Consider the following 22,846-nt stretch of genomic DNA (forward strand, 5'->3'; position numbering starts at 1 on the left):
AGCCAGTGGAGCACTCTTTGTTCAGGCCCTACACCCATACAGAGTTGATGGAGTTAAGAGTGAATTTAGGCAGAAACCCACCAAGTTTGTGGCAGCTTCATTGCTTCAGTTGTGGGATATAGGGATGGATGGTATCGTGCTCTCCAGAACAGAGATGGAGAAATTGGCTGCTATCACCTCTCCTCCTTGAGGCAGCATCTTCAGAACTGCCATGACAACCCAGGAAATCATACCCTATTAGAATGGTTGATGGCTGCCATTCATACAGTCTGGCAGAATGCCAGAGACTTGCCAAGGGCAGTGAGTCAATGGCAGTTGTATACTGAGTTGCAGCAAGTCCTCTGAGAACTAAGTATGAGAAATGCTGCTTTTAACCTGTGGTCCCATGGGCCAGATGAGGACATATTTATGGCAGGGATAAGGGACCTTATTCTCAGGAGCACCTCATCAGCCATTTTTGGGTCACTAGTGGGTATCTCAAGCCCCTCTGTGGGGCAGCCCATTAATGCTATTACATGGATGGTGGCAGATTTAGGGGAGGTAGAAGCAGTGCAGTACAGTAAGGACATGTGGGCTACTACTGCCCGGCTGCCCAGCTAACAAGAGGAACAGCCCTGTAAAGGTTACCTGAACACAAATGTGGGTAGATTTGATTACAGCCAGGGCAGATAAAGAGAAATTAGATGGCAGGTCTAATAGAGTGCTGTTAGAGCTTTAGCAGCAGCTTAAGCCAGAACAGAGGTTCCAGCCACTGAAACAGTGGGGGAAGCAGGCAGCCCCAGCTGCTCCCCCAAAAAATGGCTGGTGTTTGTGCAGCATGGTGGCAAGATTACACATTGGAAGCAGCTGCCAAGAAAACGGTTGATGCTCATGTCTCACAGCTGCAAGATTACTTGTTGGAGGCAGCTGAGGGAGAGGAGGTCCCCCCACACACCCATTGTTCCAGTTTGAATAGGATGAAGGCCAAGGAACTCGTCTAATGGGGACAGGCAAGGCCTGGAGGCCCCACGTGGAACTGGCAACCCTCTGGTCCCCTTCTAATGTGCAGCAAGAATTGGCTGTAGGTAATAAATAGGTGCTTTTGCAGCAGCTAAGAGAACTGTCAAGGCAGCACAGGCCTTGAATATGTTCAACCCTGCCAGGCTCTGTAAAGCTTGCTGAGGGTTTTGAGTGGGGCTTGTGGCAACGGACAGAGTGCTTATGGAAAGGCACTGATGTCCATTACCAAAGAGTTGCCTGTAATGAGCTTTCATCTTTGCTAATTTGCACAGACAGCTGGGCTATCATGGACTGATCATTGAGCAGTATAATGAACTCTTAAAAAAGGGACTGTGACAAGAGGGGGACACTAGCTGAATGGACATGCCACTTGTGGATAAGAGACCCTGATGGGGGGGCTGGCACCTGTGGAGGCCCTCCTGAACTGGGAAACTGCTCCCATCCAGTTGCAGATACACACCAAGGACACTTTACTCAAGCTGGGCTTTGGGCAGCAGGGCAACATGCTCCTGCCTGTCCCAACAGTCCTCCTTAAAGACCAATGGCTTCGATGGACATGGCCCTGGACTGTACAGGCTCCCCACCTATGATGGGTGGCCTTGTTGGTACCTTGGCATAGGGGGCTAGAGGTGGGCCTCCTGTTAACTCCCTTGACTACTAGCACCTGGCCACTTAGGTAGAAGTTTACTATCCCTTGAGTGCTCAGGGAGACATCATTGTGAAGGGCACCTTTGTAATTATTGTCATTTTTGGTATAACTTGTGCCTTAGTAGTCTGCTGTTATTGTGAGGCGAGCAACCCTAAAGGGGAGGAGTATAGGGAACAGCTGTTGTTAGGCTTACTCACCTGTTTTCCAGCTGCAAGCACTTTGCATGATTAGTGTGTGAGCACATGGCAGAAAACCAAGTGGCTATATAGCCTATATAAGGCTATAGGTACTTTCCCTTGGCACGGATTGCTTGCTCACCACTGCGAGGGGCAGTTTGCCTGTCTGCTAACCTGCTGCCACAAGAAGTGGTTTTTCCCCTGTCTGTTTGCTTGCCTGCCTCTGTGAGAATCCAATAAATGGGAATGGCCTAATGCTTTCTGGCTCCGCAGCTCCTGTGCCTTCTGCCCGAGTCCTGTGTGAATTTCCCTTGCCTCTGCCACTGGCATTATAGCATCCTGCATTTTAGTGACTAAAGAGCTTGTAAGTAGGTTATTAGTGATAAGTTGGTTAAGCAGTGACAGACCTCTTGGCTGGAAAGGTAGTTTTCTCTTTGTAATGGATCATACATGGGGTGATAAGTTGGCACCCTACCAATATCCCACAACCCTCCACCTAGCAGCTTTAGCATCCACTGAGGACAAATGCCTCTGGTCTGTCATTATGCTCCAGTGTGACAACGCTCTTCCCTGCATCTATACTCCACACCATTCCTATCAAATTTAATCAAGTGTAACATTTCTCTCATGCTCAGTATCTTAAGTTGTACGGCACTTAACTTAAATTACCTGTTAAGTAATCACTTTTAACAGCAGACTATAATTTTATTAGCACCAGCTGCCAACTCTGTATTGAAGTGGTTCTCAACCTTGGCTGCTCATTAGAAACATATGAGACATGTTAAAAACTCAGGCTGTCCCAGTGGTACCCCAGACCAGTGAAGTCAAGAGTCTCTATGGCAGGGGTCGGGAACATTTTTGGCTGAGAGAGCCATGAACGCCACATATTTTAAAACGTAATTCCATGAGAGCCAACAACGACCCGTGTATATTACACCTTATCCAATAAAAATTTGGTGTTGTCCCAGAGGACAGCTGTGATTGGCTCCAGCCACCCACAACCATGAACATGAGCGGTAGGAAATGAATGGATTGTAATACATGAGAATGTTTTATATTATTAATGTTATTATTTTTTTATTAAAGATTTGTCTGTGAGCCAGATGCAGCCATCAAAAGAGCCACATCTGGCTCGCGTGCCATAGGTTCCTGACCCCTGCTCTAGGGTGACAGCCAGATGCCAGTAGTTTGCAAAATTCCACAAGTTGATTCCCATGTGAAAACAAGGATGAGAACTACTGCTCTCAACAATTCCAGTGCCATTTCTTATCATTTCAAAGTCAGAAAGGTAAATAGTTTAGGTGAGTTAATAAGCTGACTTAAGTTTTATAAAAAAGTGATAAAAGCATAACACTCAGTTTTCTTCAGAAAAATAGTGCTCTTAAAATTCATGATTCCTTAACAATCAAACATCACAGATGTAAACCACATCATATGATTTCTGGGAAATCAGGTCCAAATTAAGATATATTTTCTGCTCAGTTCTCCAAGAGACCACACTAACATTGTATAAGTGATTAAGAAGGTCAGATACCTGGACTTCATGACAAAGAAATAAAGCTAAGTTGGTGGAGGAAGCAGAGAAGTCAGCAGTCTTAATTTCCCCTACAGGGTCTAGAATTGGTCTTAAGTGAGTTTCCCTCAGAAAAGAAACTGAGATCATCCTGAAGATTACTGATACTCAGAAATTTCAAATCCATCCCTATACCATTTTTTTTTTTTTTTTTGACCAGAGATTTATTGTATTTTCCAAACTATACAGCCCGGCAGGGGAAAACCACTTCTCAGGCAAACAGCAAAAACCGCCCCTCACAGTGGCAGGCTGGCAATCCACATCTGCCATCTACCATCTGTTACACTGCAGGCAAGCACCCACTGCCTTACAGAGGCTGTGCGCACGTGTCTCTGCCATGTGCTCATGCGCTAATCAAAGTACAAGGAAGCAAGCCTAACACAGCTGTTTCCCAACATCATCTTTCTGGCAAATGTCAAACAAAAGGATGATGGAGAGATCATTGACTTAGTTAACCGCACAGTAACTGCATTTCAAAAGCACGAGCACCCGCCCAAAGAGTATGTTAGCTACAATTGTGTGAGATTCATTACTTCAAGAAAAATTAGTAAGGGAGGGAAGGAGAAAGGGGGGGGGGAGTGAAGGTAGGGGAGAGGTAGAGGAGGGGAAGAGGGAGAGAGTGTGCATGAATATGAATAAACGAATCCCTTCTTCTATCGCTGTTATGTGATAATGCGAACAGATCCCCATGTGAAAATACTGTTAACCAATTTTATTACTCAAGAATACACTGGAAACAACAACAGAATAATGTCCTCCAACTTTAATTACCTCCTGTCTTCTGCCAGCATCCATGAGATGGATAACTGCCCAAGTCCAGTAAGGAGGGCTTTCACTGAAGGGGTAGGCCAGGCGGGGAAGTCAAGCCCCACCCCCACCCCCGTCCTGTTATTCAAAGTCCCAGGCTGAGTGATGAGAGGTTGAAGTAAACAGGACAGCAAGAGCAAAATCTTATTAGTTTGTCATCACAATGGCAGTGACACTCATGACAATACAGAAGCTCAGACAGTGGACAGCAACGAGGAGAATCTCCTTAGGGAGACTGAAAACATTGGAGTATTTGTTAAGCTCGAATGCAGCCATGTATAGCAAAATCACCCCTGGATTCCTCACCCCCTCTTCTGACAGCAGGAAGAACTTTGGGGAACAGAACTCCAGCATTATAGCTTTACTGTATCTGGCCTCAAGTCCTCATCCTACTCGGTTTCTCCGCTGGAGGAACGCTGGGTCAAAAGGGTGGCCCAGAGTGGCAAGGACGCCGTGCTCTGAGAAGCCAAAGGGGAGAAAAGCTTCTTCGGGGTTTCAGCCACCCGGTGTGGATGTGTTTTGTTCTGGTACTGATATCATTCAGGGCCAGCGGAGATTCTCCCAATTGGGGTCAAGCTACAGGTAGAGAAGCCGAGGGCGCCGTTACCACATCTCTGCCAGTAGGGGACGACAAAACTCTGAACATGTTCCAAGTCAAGTTACTAGGGCAGAACCGTACAGAGGACGTTGACTCCCTCAATCAAAGGAAAACCTGCTGTCTCTTCGCCCTACAACCAACCACCGCCATCACTAAAAAAGATTCCCAGTATATTATTGGACTCTGAGTATGAGAGAAAAATACGTGCCTCGCTAAACAGGCCTCACAGTCAAATGAAAACAGCGCATTCATGGCTACAGTAGCCTGGCCCTGGTATCTTGATTTTGCATATGAAGAGGAGGAGCTCTTTTGAGGGAAATCTCCCACTTCACCACCTGAAGCAAAACTGGTGACAATAGGGCCTCAATTTAGAAGCTCCCCTAAATGCCTGTTCCTACCTCACTGGCAGTTCAGCTCAGCTGAAACCCAAAATGTGAGCCAGACAGAGCACTGGCACTATTCGACCTCAGCACCAGCTCTGCACAGCCACAAGTGGTGGCCTCACTCAGTGGGCAGAACTCGAGGCCATTCTCTTAGCGGCAGGATGAGGCCAACATGGAATACTGACCTCAACCATGCCCCTCAGGGTCCCAGAAGCAGACAGTTGGGAATAAATTTTAGGAAGGACCAATAGATCTTATTTCAGTCTATTATCTACTATTACAACCCAATCAAAAGAGCTTAGACCAGCCTGCTAATTTTTGTTCTCATCATCAATAATCACAGAAAAAAATAGATGGACAAAAGGCAACCCACACCCTACTGGAGAGGCATTCAGTGGCCACTCTCTCCAACAATCAGCCAAAAGGTTCACAGGGCACTTCAGTGAGGTTTCATAGTCACCATTCCATGGGTCTGGGTGAATAACATGAGTCGAGTCATCAAATGGCTTCAACCTTGATTGCCTTATTTAGCACAACCCAGGTACCTGGGCATCAGAAGCAGAATATGAGGGAGGAACTAGGGAACATATAACTCAGTGTCTTCAATAAATATAATGGAAGTCAAAATAAAAAGAACATATAAGATTGAGACTTAAGAGACATATCCAAATGTAATGTGAACCTTATATGGATATTGATTCAAACAAACCAAATGTAAAACTGGAAATTCTGAACTAGATATTTAAATTATTAGTTTTTGATATGATAATAGGGTAATGTATTTGTGATTTTTAAAGAGTCCTTACCTTTTAGATATACATACTGAAATATAAAATGACACATTTGGTATTTATTTCAAAATAATTAATAAAACAAGCTATAATTTGATTATCATTGTAGGTGAGTGATGGATACATAGGTCATTGTACTAATTTCTCTACTTTCGTATATGTTTGAAAGTTTCCATAATAAAAAAGTGGAAAAACTTCAAGTTCTTATATAAAAATATGCAAAAAAAGAGGCTCACAGTATTACTATTGGGGATGATTCATACACATTATAAGCAAAATAACTTATGCTGCCTTAAAGTACTACTGTAATGTATGAGAAAAATACAAATGGATGGAAGTTCCACACATCCACTGGTTGCTACAATTTCCACATTCAATACATCATCATTCCCAAGACAAGTAAAAAGGCAAACATTTTAAAAGGCCTTAAAACATATGTTTTGCAAGAGATTACCTGCAAGTTTAAGAATTAGTTCTAAGTTTTCTGAATTCTCAAAATTCATAAAGTCTGAATTCTTTGCAACAGTCCCTTTTCCAAATACCTTTGTATGATGTCATTATTCATATATTCGACATAATGAGTACTTATTAAGTGCTAGACTTTGTGGGTATAATGAACACACAAGCCTTGTCCTCTAGAAGCATATATTCTACATAGACTTGCAAATGTGGTATCAGAACATTAGAGCAAAATGTGCTAAGATTTTAAGCATGTGTGTGTCTATAAATGTTTATTTTAAAGAATAAGTCTAAGAGTCAGAGTCATCACGAGACAGCAGATTACATTTTATGATAGAAATAATTTATTTCACATGTGCTATTGACAACATTCTCAGTTCTGAATACCTGGAATGCCACCCTTTAAAACTCTGGTTCAAATGTCATATATTTTATATTAACTGGATAAAGAAATAGCAGAATTGGCACAGAGGAGCTATGACTACCCCTAATGTTTTGACAAGAAGTAAAGAATACTTCACATTTCAAAGCTTAAAACCTTGTATATAAAATAAAAACCCAAGGGCTTCTTCCTTCTCCCGCTTAAAGTTACTAATTTTACCATAAATAAACCCTTTGTTAACAGCCATGAGATGCATTATCCTGTGTGGTGGAAACCTCTTGCCCCAGATCATGTCTTATTACCCCTAAACGATTCATTAAGTCCATCTAATGATGTATCTATTGGTTAATTTCCCTAAATATTTTCCCACCAAACACAATTATCTTCAGCTCAGCATGTATACCTTTAACACAAGTTCATTCTATATTCAAAGATTTTCAATTTTAGTGCTTACATAGCCATTTTGTCAGGATAATTATAACAGGTATAAATATCTCTCTTTCTGTAATCTAAAACCAACTAAAAAAGAAAGTAGACACCAAGATAACAAAATATTTCATGCTTAAAGGCAAATGTATTTACTTCCTTTCCATGTAGCACGTAATAAGGTATCTATATGCTTGTTATTCCTTTTCCAAATTAAGTCTGGGACAGCCTTTGAAGATCTACTCATCTTCCACGGTGAGCTATCTTGCACTATGTTCTAGTAAGTATCTTATGTAGGGGGAAAGGAACATTCTTGTTGACTTACAGATTAGTCAACTGGGGAGTGTTCTGGGAGGAGAGTTGATGTATATTGTCTCTTCCGTTGTTGCTGTGAAGTTCATAGTAGGGTTGTATCAGTTTGCACCAACAGATGCCTATGGAAGCCATTCATATATGCTACAGCAGAAAGGAAGGCACAGGAGAAAAGGAGGAGGAGGAAGAGGAGACTCGTCTTATGATGGAGTGAAGTGGCTGCTAGGTGGAATAATCAGGAGTAACAGAAGCGAAGTCATCCTCCTTAGGATGCCATGCCAAGCAGAAAGCCTCCGAAAAATCCACCAGTCACTAGAACATTCTTCTTCACAAATGACACCACCTAGGAACAGAAGATAGCACAATGGGCTATTTTGCTAAAAATATTATTAGAAATCATATCTATTATCTATGCAATCTTGACAAATGTCAGTCCCCTCGTCTGTTGAGTGGTTTGTATTTTACTCACAGGGCAATGGAAGCCATGAATGGACTTACATGTGAAAATTACCCTGGCTGCTATGGGAAGAATAAAACTACAGGAAGCCCAACAAGAAGCTAGGCACAAATTAGGAGATGAGACAATAGGTCTTTGGATCAGTGGTGGCCGGGATGCTAGTGCACAGTGATCAAATTCAAGAAATATTTTCAAGACAGCACTTTGTGTGACCAGATAACCGTCCATATGGGGGATGAGAAGAAGTCAAGGCAAACTCAGTGGATTCTGTCTTTAGTAATAGAGCCAAGAAATCCACCCAAAAACTCACGTAGAGACAGGGAAGAACAGTTCATGGGAGCAGTTAGGGGGAAAGAGTAAAGCTGCATTCAGTAAACTGGCTACAGACACAATTCACAATTTTCAATTCCACTCCTTCCATTTTCTTCAGCACCTCCTCTCCAGTGCAGGCTGCTCACTCTGAAGTCTCTTCTCCAAGTTTCTAGATACATTCATCCTATCCATCTGTCTTTACATTCCACCCATCCCCCTCTGAAACTTCCTCTCAAGTAAATGCTTTGAATTCACATTCTCACACTTCACCACATCAGAATGATTAACAAGTGAGGTCCTTATTTTCTTAAATTCCCAAAGCATCCTACCTCCTGTGAAAGTTCCCAGTGATCTGAGGCTTGGAGCATACACTTGGCACACTTTGGCTCCCATGTCTGTGCTCTATAATCTCCATTTCAGAGAGAACTTTGGTAAGAGAACTTTCTTCCAACTACAACCACCACAGGGACAACACATCCAGTATTCTGGCCTACTCATCTCTTGAACTGAGGTACAATGACTTCATCAGCCAACCATCTAAAGGTACTCGCATCCTGACCCTCCTCTGATCTTGTCCACTCTACTACTCCATCCTCCTGGGACTCTCTAGACCAGGCATCCCCAAACTACGGCTTGCGGGCCGCAATTTGGCCCCCTAAGGCCATTTATTCAGCTCCCGCCGCACTTCCAGAAGGGGCAACTCTCTCATTGGTGGTCAGTGAGAGGAGCACTGTATGTGGGAGCCCTCCAATGGTCTGAGGGACAGTGAACTGGCCCTCTGTGTAAAAAGTTTGGGGACCCCTGCTAGACTCCTCACTATAATGGGGCCTAAGTCTTCTGAGTCCCTTTCATTCCCCCTGACTGGACTGGACCTCACATTTCCCAACTTGAGGCATTTGCCATCTGCCATCAGGAGAATGGGGGAAAAAAATCACACAACTTCCTGAAATAATTTCTTTCATTCATTACCTTTACTTTCTTCCTACTCATTTCTCGAGTTGCTATAGTTTGGCTTTCAAGACCACCACCCCGCTAAAACTCTTACTGAAGTCACTGTTGTGGCTAAATATTGAATTTATCATTTTCATTACCTGCTTCCCAAATAAGACCATGGGCTCTAAGGGGGAAACCAACCACTACCCCTGAGATATGTGACAGTGCTGGGCCATGAATAGGAATACAAAACTTTGTGGCATAAACCAAGTCCAAACCTTTTAGTTAGCTTTTAACAAGTTCCTTCTGTGAGTCAACAGCTGGTTCTAATCAAACGTTAACCTTATACTTATTATTTTACTATACTTCCTGTATCATAAAAGAAGTTTTCAACAATAATGTATTGCTTTTGTAACTGTTTGAGTAATAAAGGTTTAGCAAAATGAGAAAAGTGTAACTTTCATAACTTGAGTTTGAGGAAGAGGGATGGAAGGAGGGAAGGAAGAAGAGGGACTATCTGTGCTCCCGGGCCCCCACAAATTCTGCTCCGGGTAAATGACCAGCTTTCACCAACCACTTGCCACTATACAAAAGCTGCCATCATGTACCTGACAATGCAGTTACCCGGCTCAGTATTTTTCTAGTCTGCTAAGTCATTTACTACTCATCTATCTGGTTTCCAACTCCTCAAAATTTGCTGACTTTTGTTGTCTACTGGTATTCCTCTCCTGTTCTCTTGGTCCTTGTGGATTTAAATGTTTAACCATTTTTATTGTCACTGTCATTTCAATACATTGCAGAAGGAAGCAGAGATAAATGCATGTGTTTAATCTCCATGTTTAACCTAACTTCACCTACCATGTATTCTATTTGATCCCATGACTTTCTCTTGTCACTGCTACTAGAGTGTGAGTGCAAGGACAAGGTCTATTTCAATTTACCCTTAAATCACAAATCCCTCCCCTTTCCTCTGTGAATCCAGAATTCCATTGCTCCAAACTATGGAAGGTGCCAAGCACCTTGATCCTAGTTTATTTCTCTCCAGTTCAGTGCACTTACTTCTTTGGACATTTGACATGTTTTTAAAGGTAATAAATCGGGAGCAAAATACATACTTTTATAAAGGAAAATTTTTCATGTTCCTCCAGTGCTAGCCAATATAACCTAGCCCAGTTTTATCGATTAGATCAGGGGTTAGCAAACTACATCCCATGGGCCAAATATAGCCAGTTGTATGTTTTTAAATAAAGTTCCATTGCAACACAGTTATACCTACTTGTCTACATACTGTCTATGGTTATTTTCTTCATGCTACAGGGTGCAGTTCAGGAGTTGTAACAGAGACCACAAGGCTTACAAAGCTGAAAATACTTGCCATTTAGCCCTTTACAGAAAACAAGGCTAGAAGTTCTGCTAGTTATATATAGAAAAAGTAAAGTATGGACATTTCAGAGACGTGTGTCCATGGATATGAAGTGATTATACTGGCTATACAATCAACATCGTTATTATCCTCCCCACTTGCTGCACTGCCTCCATCCCTACAAGAACTAGTTCAAGAGATGACTCACATACGTGCATATACCACTTTGCACTCTCAGTCACAAGTCACCAAACACTTCAATTACCCAGCTTTTAAAAAATGTCTCTGAGGAGAAGCTACTCCATACAAAGCTGACAAATAGGTGTGTCTAGCCCCATTTTTTTTTTACAGACAAAACTGTCTGTACCCATCTCACACTCCATGTAAACAAAGCCAGTCTCACCTCCTCAGCTTTGCTTTTCACCCCTGTAGATATGGGGTTGTTCTTCCGGATCTTCAGCTGTTCCTTCGCTTTCTTCATGTCCTTCTCTACTCGTTGCCAGTCAACTTTGATGTACCCAGTATGATTTGCAATCTATAGTTTCAACAGCAATAGCAAGAAATAAATACAGGCCTGTTACTTTGTGTGTGTGCGTGTGAAAAGAAATCACTGAAATACATTATCGAAACCCTTCTGACTTTCCATTTTTGGAGACATTCGCCATCTAGTTCTTTGTATGATAATGACATTCACTGGATATTCACCCAGCATCCACCCTACGTGAAGGCCCTATGTCTGGTGCCAGAAATCAATGCCCTTCAATGACTGCTAGCAATTCTTTTACTTTATTTATACTCTTACCTCTCTCTAAAACGTTTCAAGTTCGCCTAAAAAATAAAATGGTAAAATGGTAAAGCTAAGATGTAAGGTGAAAAAACAAACTTTACAGCCAACGTAAGTCTGAGTTTCTTGACTATAGCATGGCTATCAGGTAGTAATTATTGTTGCTCAGAAAATCTAGCACATGGCCTGACAGAGACTTCTCAAAAGAGACTTCATATAAGGGATATGGGGAGAAGCACAGCCAAATATAACTATAGATTATGCCTACTTCCCACACACTAAAGCTCAGTGAAAACAATATCATCAAGAATGTGTGAACTGGATGAAACTGATCAAATATGCAGTTTTCTGATGAATTAGTATTATCCTTGGAAACAAAAAAACTGATTACAGCCTATCAATCAATCCTCCACCAATATCATGTATCTCTACCAAATTTTTGTTTAGTCATATCCACTTGAAATATCTCAAGTATCTAAAACTGAAACTCTTCTCCTCCTCTATAGCTTCCTCTTGCTGTTGCCCTTCCTATAATCTCTATTTTAGTTAATGGAATCACCAATTTACCAAATCAGGCTAAAGAAAATATTTGCAATATATAATAAACAAAATATTAATATTCATCAAAGTAAAATCCTTCTAGAGATCATTAAGAAAAAATGACCCACTTAAAAATGGGTAAAAGCAACTGACATAAGAAAGTGGCTAATAAAAGAAAAAGTTCAATGTCACAAGTAATCAAGGAAATCAAAATTAATAAGCTACTATAGATTTTTATCAAATTGGAGACAAAAGATCGAAAATATCCAGCAATTGTAAGGATATGGGAAGATAGACACCCTTATCTGCTCTTACTGAGATTGTTATCTAGTAGCCTTTTAAGAGGCTAATTTGACATTATCTACCAACACTGAAACCACATACACCATTATGCCACATCCAGAATGACAGCTCAAAATAGCATCTTTACTTATAACAATCAATAACTGGAAATAACCCAAAGTCTTACAGGATCTATATGCTGAAAACTATGAAATGCTAAGAACTCAAAGATGACCCAAATAATTGTAGAGATAGGCCATTTACACGGACTGGAAGACCTGACATCAAATTATATCCAAATTGAGCTATAGAGTTATCCCAATTCCAGCAGGATGTTTTATAGATAGATGTACAACAAGCTTATTCTAAAATGTGTATGGAAAAGAAAAAAACTAGAAGAGCCAAAGTGATTTTTTTTAAAAAAAGAACAGAGTTGAGGAATCGTATTACCTGATTTTAACACTGACTATAATATTACAATAATCAAAATATTGGTAATGAATAAAAGATAGACACATAGATTAATGGGACAGAATAAAAAGTATGGAAACAGAAAACCCAATTTAAAAATGGAAAAAATGCCTAGACACTTTACCAAAAAGGATGAAAAGATGTTCCACATCATTAGCTGTAGCATTCTGTATCTATCAGTTGGCAATAGCCTTAGGGCTGAAGATGAGTGACCAAGGAAAGCCACAAGAGCAACTAAAGCTATCAGATATCTAAGAACAAAATCGAAACACAGATGTACCAGATCCATATGGAAAAAAACAATAAAAGGCTATGTACATACATTAAAGAAGACCCTAAAAGGGAGGTATGATAAAAAAAAAAAGATGTATATCTATATCTCCATGTAATAAATGACAAAATAAAATGCAACTAGTCATTGACGAAGTTTGACTTAAAGGTCACTAGCATTTAAAATAGTACATGTAAGCAAGCGTAATGCTATTCTTGTCTAATATTGCCAGGGCTATATCACATCTCCTCACACCACATCTCTAAAGGGCAAGTGCAATTTCCAAACTTCTAGGAATATTTCACATACAGACCTGAAGGAGAAAAAATCCTCCTCCCACAGCTGTTGCAGCCAACTTTCCAACCTTCTGGAATATGAAACCCGTGCACCTACGAAAACCAAATCAACACCAGAAAAGTTGATAGGCTGTCGGGCACACAGAAACAGTTGTGATAAAAATATAAATATGTATATATGTGTATCTATCTGGATATAGATAGATACACACATATGTATATATATCACATATATATGTGTGCCTGTGATATATAATGAAATATTAAATATAAATATTATATATTATGTTTTAAAACATTATATGTATTAATATGCTACATATATCTTATATGAAATATTATTCAACCACAAAAAATCGAGGAAACCTTACCATTTGCAACAACATGGATGGACATAGAGGGCATTATGCTAAATGCAAGAAGTCAGAGAAAGACAAATTCTAACTTTTTTTTTTTTTTTTTTTGTATTTTTCTGAAGCTGGAAACGGGGAGAGACAGTCAGACAGACTCCTGCATGCGCCCGACCGGGATCCACCCGGCACGCCCACCAGGGGCGATGCTCTGCCCACCAGGGAGCGATGCTCTGCCCCTCTGGGGGCGTCGCTCTGCCGCGACCAGAGCCACTCTAGCGCCTGGGGCAGAGGCCAAGGAGCCATCCCCAGTGCCCGGGCCATCTTTGCTCCAATGGAGCCTTGGCTGCAGGAGGGGAAGAGAGAGACAGAGAGGAAGGAGGGAGGGTGGAGAAGCAAATGGGCGCTTCTCCTATGTGCCCTGGCCAGGAATCGAACCCAGGTCCCCCTCACGCCAGGCTGACGCTCTACCGCTGAGCCAACCGGCCAGGGCCGAAAGACAAATTCTATATCATCTCATTTATATGTTGAACCCTAGAAAAAGAGATAGAGGGCAGGGGGAGGAACTGGAAGAAGGTGGTCAAAAGGTACAAACTTGCAGTTATAAAACAAATAACTACCAGGGAGGTAATTAATGGACATGATGTTACCACTGCTATATGATAGATAGGGAAGTGATTAAGAGAGCAAATCCTAAGAGTTCTCATCACAAGAAGAATTTTTTTCTTTTTCGTGTGTCTATATGAAATGATAAATGTTGACCAAATCTACTGTGGTAATAGTTTCCACAATATATGTAAATCAAACCATCATACTGTATGCCTTAAACTTATACAGTGATGTATGTCAATTATTTCTCAGTAAAACTGGGGTGAAATGAGGTTAGATAATAACAGTACCAATTTCAGAGTTGTTGTGAGAAGAAAATGAGGTACATATATAAATATTTTAAACACATCACTTCTCGGCCTTTTGGCTAAGATCAAGTGTAAACAGTACCTGGCATGTAGTAAATACCATATATAACCATTAAATAGCACGTTAACATGACGTTTAGATAAATCCTACACATTAAGAAATCTATTTCACAGATGTCAATGTGTTTTTATTGGTTAAAGGAGATGATTCCTATAACTGCAATACTAAGCCATGTAAAATAATTTAAAAAAAAAGAGACACTGGACCTCTTTCACATCACTTACCATCCAGTGACACCTCCAATTAACAGCTGCGTTGCCACACTATACTTTTCAGCTGAGGGCCCAGACTCCTGCCCAAACAGCTTGCGCCACCATGGCTGCTTTTTGGCCAATTCTGCAAGGTCCAGTGAGTCAAAGTGTCCTACAAAAATTAAGATACTGAATAAGAAAATAGTTACTTTTACAATAAATTACTAGTATTCCTAACTAGATTAAGAGATTTTTAAAGAGATAGTTATAATAAGAACCTCCAAATATTATTCTATTTTAAATGGTTAATTAACTCTTATATTCTGACTGCCAATTTCTGAAAATCAGACTAAAATCAACAAATCATATCTGTCTTAGAGGGAAAAAAAAAACCTAGACTACTTAGAATCAGTACTCTTAATTTTTCCTGTCAAATTTAAAAATAACCAAAAGTACCTAGAAAAAACTGCTAGTAATACTTAATGTTATGTATCTTAAATGAAATGGATTTTCTTCTCCTTTTCAGGAGTAACTCAATACTATTCAATAACTCACAAATTCACAGCTTCTCAATATTATGTGGATCTCCAGGTACAATAAATATGAGGTAATGTTTACTTGAACTCTTGTTTGGTACCAATGTGCTAAGCAATAAATACGTATATCTAATTAAATCCACAGAACAAGGTACTATTCACTAACCCCATCTTATAATAAGAAATTGTAGTTCAGAAGTTGAGCGATTTGAAGATGATTTGCAAACATAACTCCCGTCTCCCCAGATTGCCGGCCATCTGAATAAAACACCCATAAAGATTAAAGAAAAAGAAAAGAACTTAAGTGATTGGCTCAATAAGTAAAAAAGAGTTACTAAAATGTCTAATCCCTTTCTCAGTGGGAAGATAATATAGGAATAAATTTAATGAAAGATGCACTGTAAATAACAAATCACCACAGAGAGAAACTGAAGAATGGCCTAAATTAATGGAGATATATCATATATACTATGTCTATTTTTTGAAAGACTTAGTATTTTTAAGATATTCATCCTCTCTCCATGTTGATCTATAGACTCAATGTAATCCCAATTAAAAAAGCGGGGTCTTATCTAGAAACTGACCAACTGCTTCTAAAATTTATATGGCAATGCAAAGGGCTATTCCAGTTACTATGAGTACTAATCCAGTTTCTATAGCTTAATCCAGTTTCTATAGCTATACAAAAAATTTTCCCCAAGACTTCATGGAGAAAAACAATCATTATACTCTCAGAAATTTTAGATCAGGAATTTAGACAGGATACTATACTGCATTATACAGCACATGTCTGTTTCATGATGTCCAAGACTTCAATTGGAAGACTTACAGACAGGGGCCAGGAATCTCCTACTAAAATCACAAATACAGGCTGCCCCTCTGTGTAGGTTAGTTTGGACTTCCTAGACTCACTGAAAATACAGTGTCTAGGTTCAAGGGTGCCTGTCCCAAAGGAGAAAATGAGAGAGAGAGGGAACCCAAGTGGTAGGCAGAAGATGAAGCTATATTCTTTAAGACGTAGCCTCAGAAGCCAAGCAGTGTTACTTCCACTGCACCCTGTTGGAGTAGTTCATATAGAATCTGAATACAGAGACCCCATCACTCAGTGGTACAGTGTCAAAGTCACAAGGGAAAAAAAAGCATGCAGAATGGAAGACATCATTGCAATCATTTAGGAAAATAAAATGTGCCATAAGGGGCCAAAGCAATTTTTGGGGGAAAAGTACAAAGGTCAAGAGACTTCAAGACTTACAAAGCTATTATATTTGACACAGTGTAGAGATGACCTAAGGACACACAAATATATAAATAGAAGAGACTACAGGGTGCAGAAGTAGATCTATGCCTGACCAGGCGGTGGTGCAGTGGATAGAGCACTGGACTGGGATGCAGAGGACCCAGGTTCAAAACCCCGAGGTCGCCGATTCAGTGCAGGCTCTAGTTTGAGCAGGGCTTTCCAGCTTGAGCCCAAGGTCGCTGGCTTGAGCAAGGGGTCACTCAGTCTGCTGTAATCCCCTCGTCAAGGCACATATGAGAAAGCAACCACTGAACAACTAAGGTGCCACAATGAAGAATTGATGCTTCTCATCTCTCTCCCTTCCTGTCTGTCCCTATCTGTCCTTCTCTGTCACAAAAAAAATAAATAAAAGTATATCTGCACATATAGTCATTTGCTTTTCAAAACATGGCACCAAGGTAATTCAATGGGGAAAGTCTTTTCAACAAATTGTGTGAAACTATTATATTTAAGTGTCTTTAAAAACAAAAACCTCAATCTCTATTTTACATATCATACACAAAATATAATCCAAGAATTCTAAAAAAGTCATTATCACCAGAAATCCCTCCACGAAAAGATAAGTCAATTCTTTCTATGTGTGATCTACCATATACCTCCCTAGAGATGTCTTAATAAATTTTAGAAACTATTTAGCAGAAAAGATCTTGAATTTAAAGATCAAGATACTCTTTTTTAGCTCTAGATAAACAGAACCTATAAGTTTCCCTGTGGTCAGTTTGTACATTTCAAAGGCATAAAATGTATCTCATCCTCTCCTAATTGTTGATGTATAAAACTGTTACTTTAAAAACATATATATTGCTGAGTTTCTGTTACTAGAAAAAATAATTCAAGATGTTTTGTAGATCCCAATTCATCAGAACCAAAATATGGATGTTTGAGGAACTGGGCCTCCTATGGCCTCACAAGTAATTAATTTTTTTTAAAAAAAGTTTTTTTGGCTTGCTCAGTAATAGAGTGTCCCACCTGGCATGTGGAAGTCCCAGGTCCAATTCCCCTGTCAGGACACACAGAAGAGGCGACTATCTGCTCCTCTGCCTCTCCCGCCCCCGCTCCCATCTCCTCCCCCTCCTCCTAAAGTCATGGCATGATTGATCCAAGCACATCCCGCTGGGAACTGAGGATGGCTCCTTCGAGTCTCCACCTCAGGTGCTAAACTTAACTGGGCTGCAAGCAACCCAAGATGGGCAGAGCATCGACCTCAAACGGGAGTTGCTGGGTGGGTCCCAGTCAGGGCGCATGCGAGAGTCTGTCTCTGTATCTCCCCTACTCTCACTTGAAAAATTATTTTCCAATATAATAACAAAACATGACTGCTATGATAAAGAAGAAACTCTCTCCTTGGATTAATTATAACTAAAAACAAGAATGAGTTTTGAGGTTTTTTTTTTTTTTTTTTTTTTTTTTTTGTATTTTTCTGAAGCTGGAAACGGGGAGAGACAGACTCCCGCATGCGCCCAACCGGGATCCACCCGGCACGCCCACCAGGGGGCGATGCTCTGCCCATCCTGGGCGTCGCCATGTTGCGACTAGAGCCACTCTAGCACCTGAGGCAGAGGCCACAGAGCCATCCCCAGCGCCCGGGCCATCTTTGCTCCAATGGAGCCTTGGCTGTGGGAGGGGAAGAGAGAGACAGAGAGGAAGGAGAGGGGGTGGAGAAGCAAATGGGCGCTTCTCCTATGTGCCCTGGCTGGGAATCGAACCCGGGTTCCCCGCACGCCAGGCCGACGCTCTACCGCTGAGCCAACTGGCCAGGGCCGAGTTTTGAGTTTTGCTTTAATGTAATTTTACCAAGCCCCTTAGCTCAAAAGGGGTATCAGTCCAAAGAGGGATTAAATTAGAAATGTTTAGTTTGCACAACTTCATTCAGTCATTCAATAAAGACTGCTAAGCACTACATAGACAAAAATAAGTTACTAGCCTTGCTTATGGGAAAATCAATGATCACACTGAGCATCACTGTAATAAAGATTGAAATTCATGATGACAACCTCAAAATTTCTCACAACAATTTCCTACATGCAAATACTTGACCAACCTACACATCTTAAGTAAATAAGGGCAGTCTGCTATGCAGGAAAATAATTACATTGTGCATTCCAATCCCTTAGTCACCTATATTCAGTGGTGTCTGATAAATGTTTAACAACTGGTTTTGAGGGAGGGCTGATTTGTAGAAGAGGCAACCATCTGCTCCTCTCCCTCTCCCTCCCCTCTCCCCTCTCCCCTCTCCCCCTCCCCTCCCCCTCCCAGTTTCCATGGTAGGACATTACTGAATTGTGACATCACTGAATTGTGACATCACTGAAACTTGGGGAAGAGATGCACAGTTATCATTTAATACTGTTATTTCCACCACATAGACACAATAAACACAAATAGTCTTAAGAGCATAGATAACAGTAAAACATGGCAAATAAAAAAAGTGATGAGTTTTGAGTATTTTATTTCCTTTGTTTTCAACATAATTTATGTAACCTATTTATATAATTGAATTTTCAATGATGGTTCTGTTTAGTAATCGGATCTTGTAAGCAAGTACAGTACCGAATTGAATATAACCATGGAGCATTCAAAGTAGAGTAAGAAGTATGAATTAAAGACGTGCTCCACTACATATTATATTATTATATTATTGGGAATCTTCGTTTGACTATGAAGACTAAATAAAAGACTATTTCAAAGTACAATCACTAGCGTATAACTCTTTAAAAACCATCAAAAGCGCCACGAAAGGCGCCCTACACACAGTAAAACACTTGTCAGGTGGCAGAGTAAACAGAGTAAACGGCTAAAGAAGCCGCTTTAGTCCCCAATTGGCCAGAGCCTTCCGAGAACTGGGACGGACTGTCTCAGGGATTAGGCTTCTGGGGGCGGTGCCGGAAGTTTAAGCGAGCCCAAGAGACAACAGCCCGGGCAGTTCGGCCCAAGCCGGCGCCTGACCTTGGCCGGACCCTGGAAGTGGCTGGGCTTGAGGCAAATCCCCAGCACTCATCACCCTCCCCGCTCCGGCGCCACTTGGGCCCCCTGGGGAGCTCAGCTGGGACGTGGAGCCCTTCCTCTTCCGCAGCCCAGGAAGGCGGCTCCTTCAAGGCGCCGGCAGCGCGCAGGCTAGTTCTTACCTTGACTGGACGCGGCCATTTCAACTAGCTGATCTCGCGATGACACCTGCGGGGTTTCGGCGCCGTAGGACAACGAGTGGCGCGCTGTCGGCGCCGCACTGTGGCTTCCGGCACGTGGGGCAGATGTTTCCATTCCCAAGGCCACAGCGGAAGAGGGCGGGCTGGGTGCTCCGCGGGCACTCCCTACCTCTGCCTGCAACTGCGTCACAAAGCCTCCCCCGCCCTTGCCCCCGCCCCTGTCCCCGCCCCCTCACCCCTCGCCCCGCCCCCGCCCCCGCCCCCTCACCCCTCGCCCCGCCCCTCGCCCCCGCCCCCCCCCCCCTCGCCCGGTGGTGTCTCAAGCCCAGAGGCGCGGCACCGCAGCTGCTCCTAGCTGCGCGTGCGCAGAAAGCCTACCCTGGCGGAGTATCTCCGTGGTACAGGGGTGGGCTAGATACTCACCTGAGGGTGTTCTATAGGCATGATCATGACCCAGCTGTTCCCTAGTAAAGACTATTTAGCTGTCATTTTACTAAAAATAAAGAAAACAGGATTGTCATTTTTGTTAATGTGGACATTGAGCAAATATTTATCAGTGCTGGTATCTATGTGCCTGACGCTGTTCTAGTTCAGGAAGACAGACATTTTAAAAACATTTAAGCAATCACAATACGAGAAGCGCTTGGAAAGAAGAGTTTCATTGCCTGCAATGCTACCGCGCCCTTTAACTTTGTGCTAGGGCATATCTCCCCACCTTACCCCTAAGCTACTCTCGCTGTCACCCCATCTCAGTTAACAGACAACTTCACCGGTCCAAAAACCTTAGTGTTATTCTAAACTCCTCTCAAATCCCACAAATCCAATTTATTAGCAACCCTCATAAACTCTACCTTAACAGTAAATCCTGCCATTTTCCCCTCCTCCAGCACTACCGTCTTAGCCCAGGTCACAATCTTGTCTCAATCTAGTGAACAGGTTGACATGCTCCCACTCTTGCTCCCCTAAAGTCTATTTTCTCCACCACGACCAAAAAGAGCAATATAAAAGGTAATTGAGATGAAAGAAGTGAAAGGATTAAGAAGAAAAAATAAAAGGCCCTGGCCAGGGTAGCTCAGTTGGTTAGAGCGTCATCCTGATATGCAGAGGTTTTGTGGGCTCCATCCCAGGTCAGGGCACATACAAGAAACAACCAATGAGGGCATGAATAAGTGGAACAACAAACTGATCTCTCTCTCTCTCTCTCTCTCTCTCTCTCTCTCTCGCACTCTCTCTCTCTTTCTCTCTGTCTTTGCCTCTTTCGCCTCCTCTCTCTCTAAAAGTTCAACCAATAAAAAAAATAATAAAAAAGACCAAAAAACACACACAAAAAAAACCCCAGAACTAATAGACACAGACAACAGCACTGTGGTTACAGTAGAGAAAAGGGGGTAAGGAGAGGTAGAAGAGGGTAAAGGGGAATAAATGAAAGAGACTTGACTTTGGATAGTGAATACAAAGGACAAGATACAGATGATGTATTGTACAGTTGTACAATTGAAACATACAGTTTTATTAACCAATGTCACTGCAATAAATTCAATAAAAAATAAAAATAATAGGTAACTGCAATCACATCCCTCCTCTATTCAGAACCTTACTGTGACTCTTTGTTGCCCTCAGTGTAGAAACTAAAGTCCCTTTGCTGAAATGTAACCTTCTCAGTGAGACTTTCCATAACCCATCCTTATTTAAAATTGCAAACTGGTACACCCCTTCCCCTTTTTATTCTTTGGTATCTGTGGGAGACTGCTTCCAGGGCCCCCACAGATACCAAAATCCTCAGATGCTCAATTCTGTTATATAAAATGGTGTAGAACAATGATTACCACTGGCCCTCCACATCTGACAATTCCCAACCCTGGGAAGCAGAACTCATGGATACAGAGGGTAGACTGTACTTTCTTTTTGTGCACAACATTTATTTTACCTTCTAATATGTATGTATAAGGTACTCATGTATTATGAGTATTGCTTATTTTCTCTCAGTTGTTTCTATTTTTCACTACTGTGCCCCAGCGCCTAACACATTGTCTGGCAAGGACAAATGGGTAGTTGCATAGCCTTAGGCAAACCATTTAACCTCTCTGCACCTCAGATGCTTCATCTGTACTACTCACTTTGTAGTCTCATTGTGAGATAAATCAGATAATGTGTAACGTATCTGGCAGAGAATATATCACCCTGTATTTTGAATATTGGGCTACCTTTCTGTCTCCCCTATTGGATTATATCTCCCAGAAGGCAGGAAATGTATTTTATTCATCTCTGAGGCACAGGGGTTGGGAGCATGACTTCTGAGCTAGATTACATAGGTTTGCATGCTACCACTTATAAACTGTGTGACCATTGCCAACTTGCCTAACCTCTCTATGCTTCAGTTTCATCATCTATGAAGTGAAGACAAGAATAGCAGCTGTGTTAGAAAGCATTTAGAACAGTTACTGGCATATAGTACATGCCAGCTATTACCTCTACATCCCAGTGCCTGGCAAAGAGAGAGCACATTTTTATCAAAGGGCCTTCTTCCAGCTTGTTTCTAACCTGAACAATGTCTCACCAGTTGTTCCCAAACACATCATTACCCATGCAGAACTGGACTTTCAGCAGTAACCTTTCTTACTGAAACCCTGGTCAAGTTTTTTCTTATTATCTTCTATACTTTAGCAGGGATCCCCAAACTTTCTACACAGGGGGCCAGTTCACTTTCCCTCAGACCTTTGGAGGGCCACCACATACAGTGCTCCTCTCACTGACCACCAATGAAAGAGGTGCCCCTTCCGGAAGTGCGACGGGGGCCAGATAAATGGCCTCAGGGTGCCGTAGTTTGGGGACGCCTGCTTTTTTTTAATCTTATTTTTATTAATTTTAACACAGTGACATTGATAAATCAGGGTACATATGTTCTGAGAAAACATCTCCAGATTATTTTGACCTTTGATTATGCTGCATACCCCTCACTCAAAGTCAAATCATCCTCCGTCACCTTCTATCTGGTTTTCTTTGTGCCCCTACCCTCCCCCCACTCCCTTCCTTCCTCGCCCCCTCCCCACCCCTCCACCCCACTCCCTGTTACCATCACATTCTTGT

The 22,846-nt window shown here is 41.7% G+C and overlaps 1 protein-coding gene across 2 annotated transcripts; it reads right to left on the reverse strand.

Annotated features, from left to right (window-relative positions):
• Window positions 1-6,756: 6,756 nt before the first annotated feature.
• FUNDC2 (FUN14 domain containing 2) lies at window positions 6,757-19,928 on the reverse strand. 2 transcript variants are annotated; one of them, XM_066249860.1, is made up of 5 exons: window positions 19,742-19,928; window positions 14,817-14,955; window positions 13,282-13,357; window positions 11,024-11,155; window positions 6,757-7,898 (listed from the first exon to the last, which is right to left on the reverse strand). In XM_066249860.1, exons 1-5 carry the CDS (start codon window positions 19,872-19,874, stop codon window positions 7,821-7,823), a joined length of 558 nt encoding a protein of 185 aa, XP_066105957.1. In that variant the 5' UTR covers window positions 19,875-19,928; the 3' UTR covers window positions 6,757-7,820. The 2 variants fall into 2 exon arrangements, with proteins under 2 accessions (XP_066105957.1, XP_066105958.1); XM_066249861.1 differs by lacking the exon at window positions 19,742-19,928 and adding an exon at window positions 19,563-19,704.
• Between the last annotated feature and the right edge of the window lie 2,918 nt (window positions 19,929-22,846).

The sequence above is a fragment of the Saccopteryx bilineata genome, chromosome X, assembly GCF_036850765.1.
Source record: "Saccopteryx bilineata isolate mSacBil1 chromosome X, mSacBil1_pri_phased_curated, whole genome shotgun sequence".
NCBI classification, from domain to species: Eukaryota; Metazoa; Chordata; class Mammalia; order Chiroptera; family Emballonuridae; genus Saccopteryx; species Saccopteryx bilineata.

Bases quoted from the DNA above. Each gene is read 5' to 3' on its own strand.
- FUNDC2 (XM_066249860.1), bottom strand. From the start codon at position 19,874: ATGGAAACATCTGCCCCACGTGCCGGAAGCCACAGTGCGGCGCCGACA. The intron at 11,156-13,281 runs GTCTGTATGTGA...TTGAAACTATAG, and splicing joins GAGGATTTTTTCTCCTTCAG to ATTGCAAATCATACTGGGTA. The intron at 7,899-11,023 runs GTGAGACTGGCT...TTCTGTTCCTAG, and splicing joins TGAAAAGCAAAGCTGAGGAG to GTGGTGTCATTTGTGAAGAA.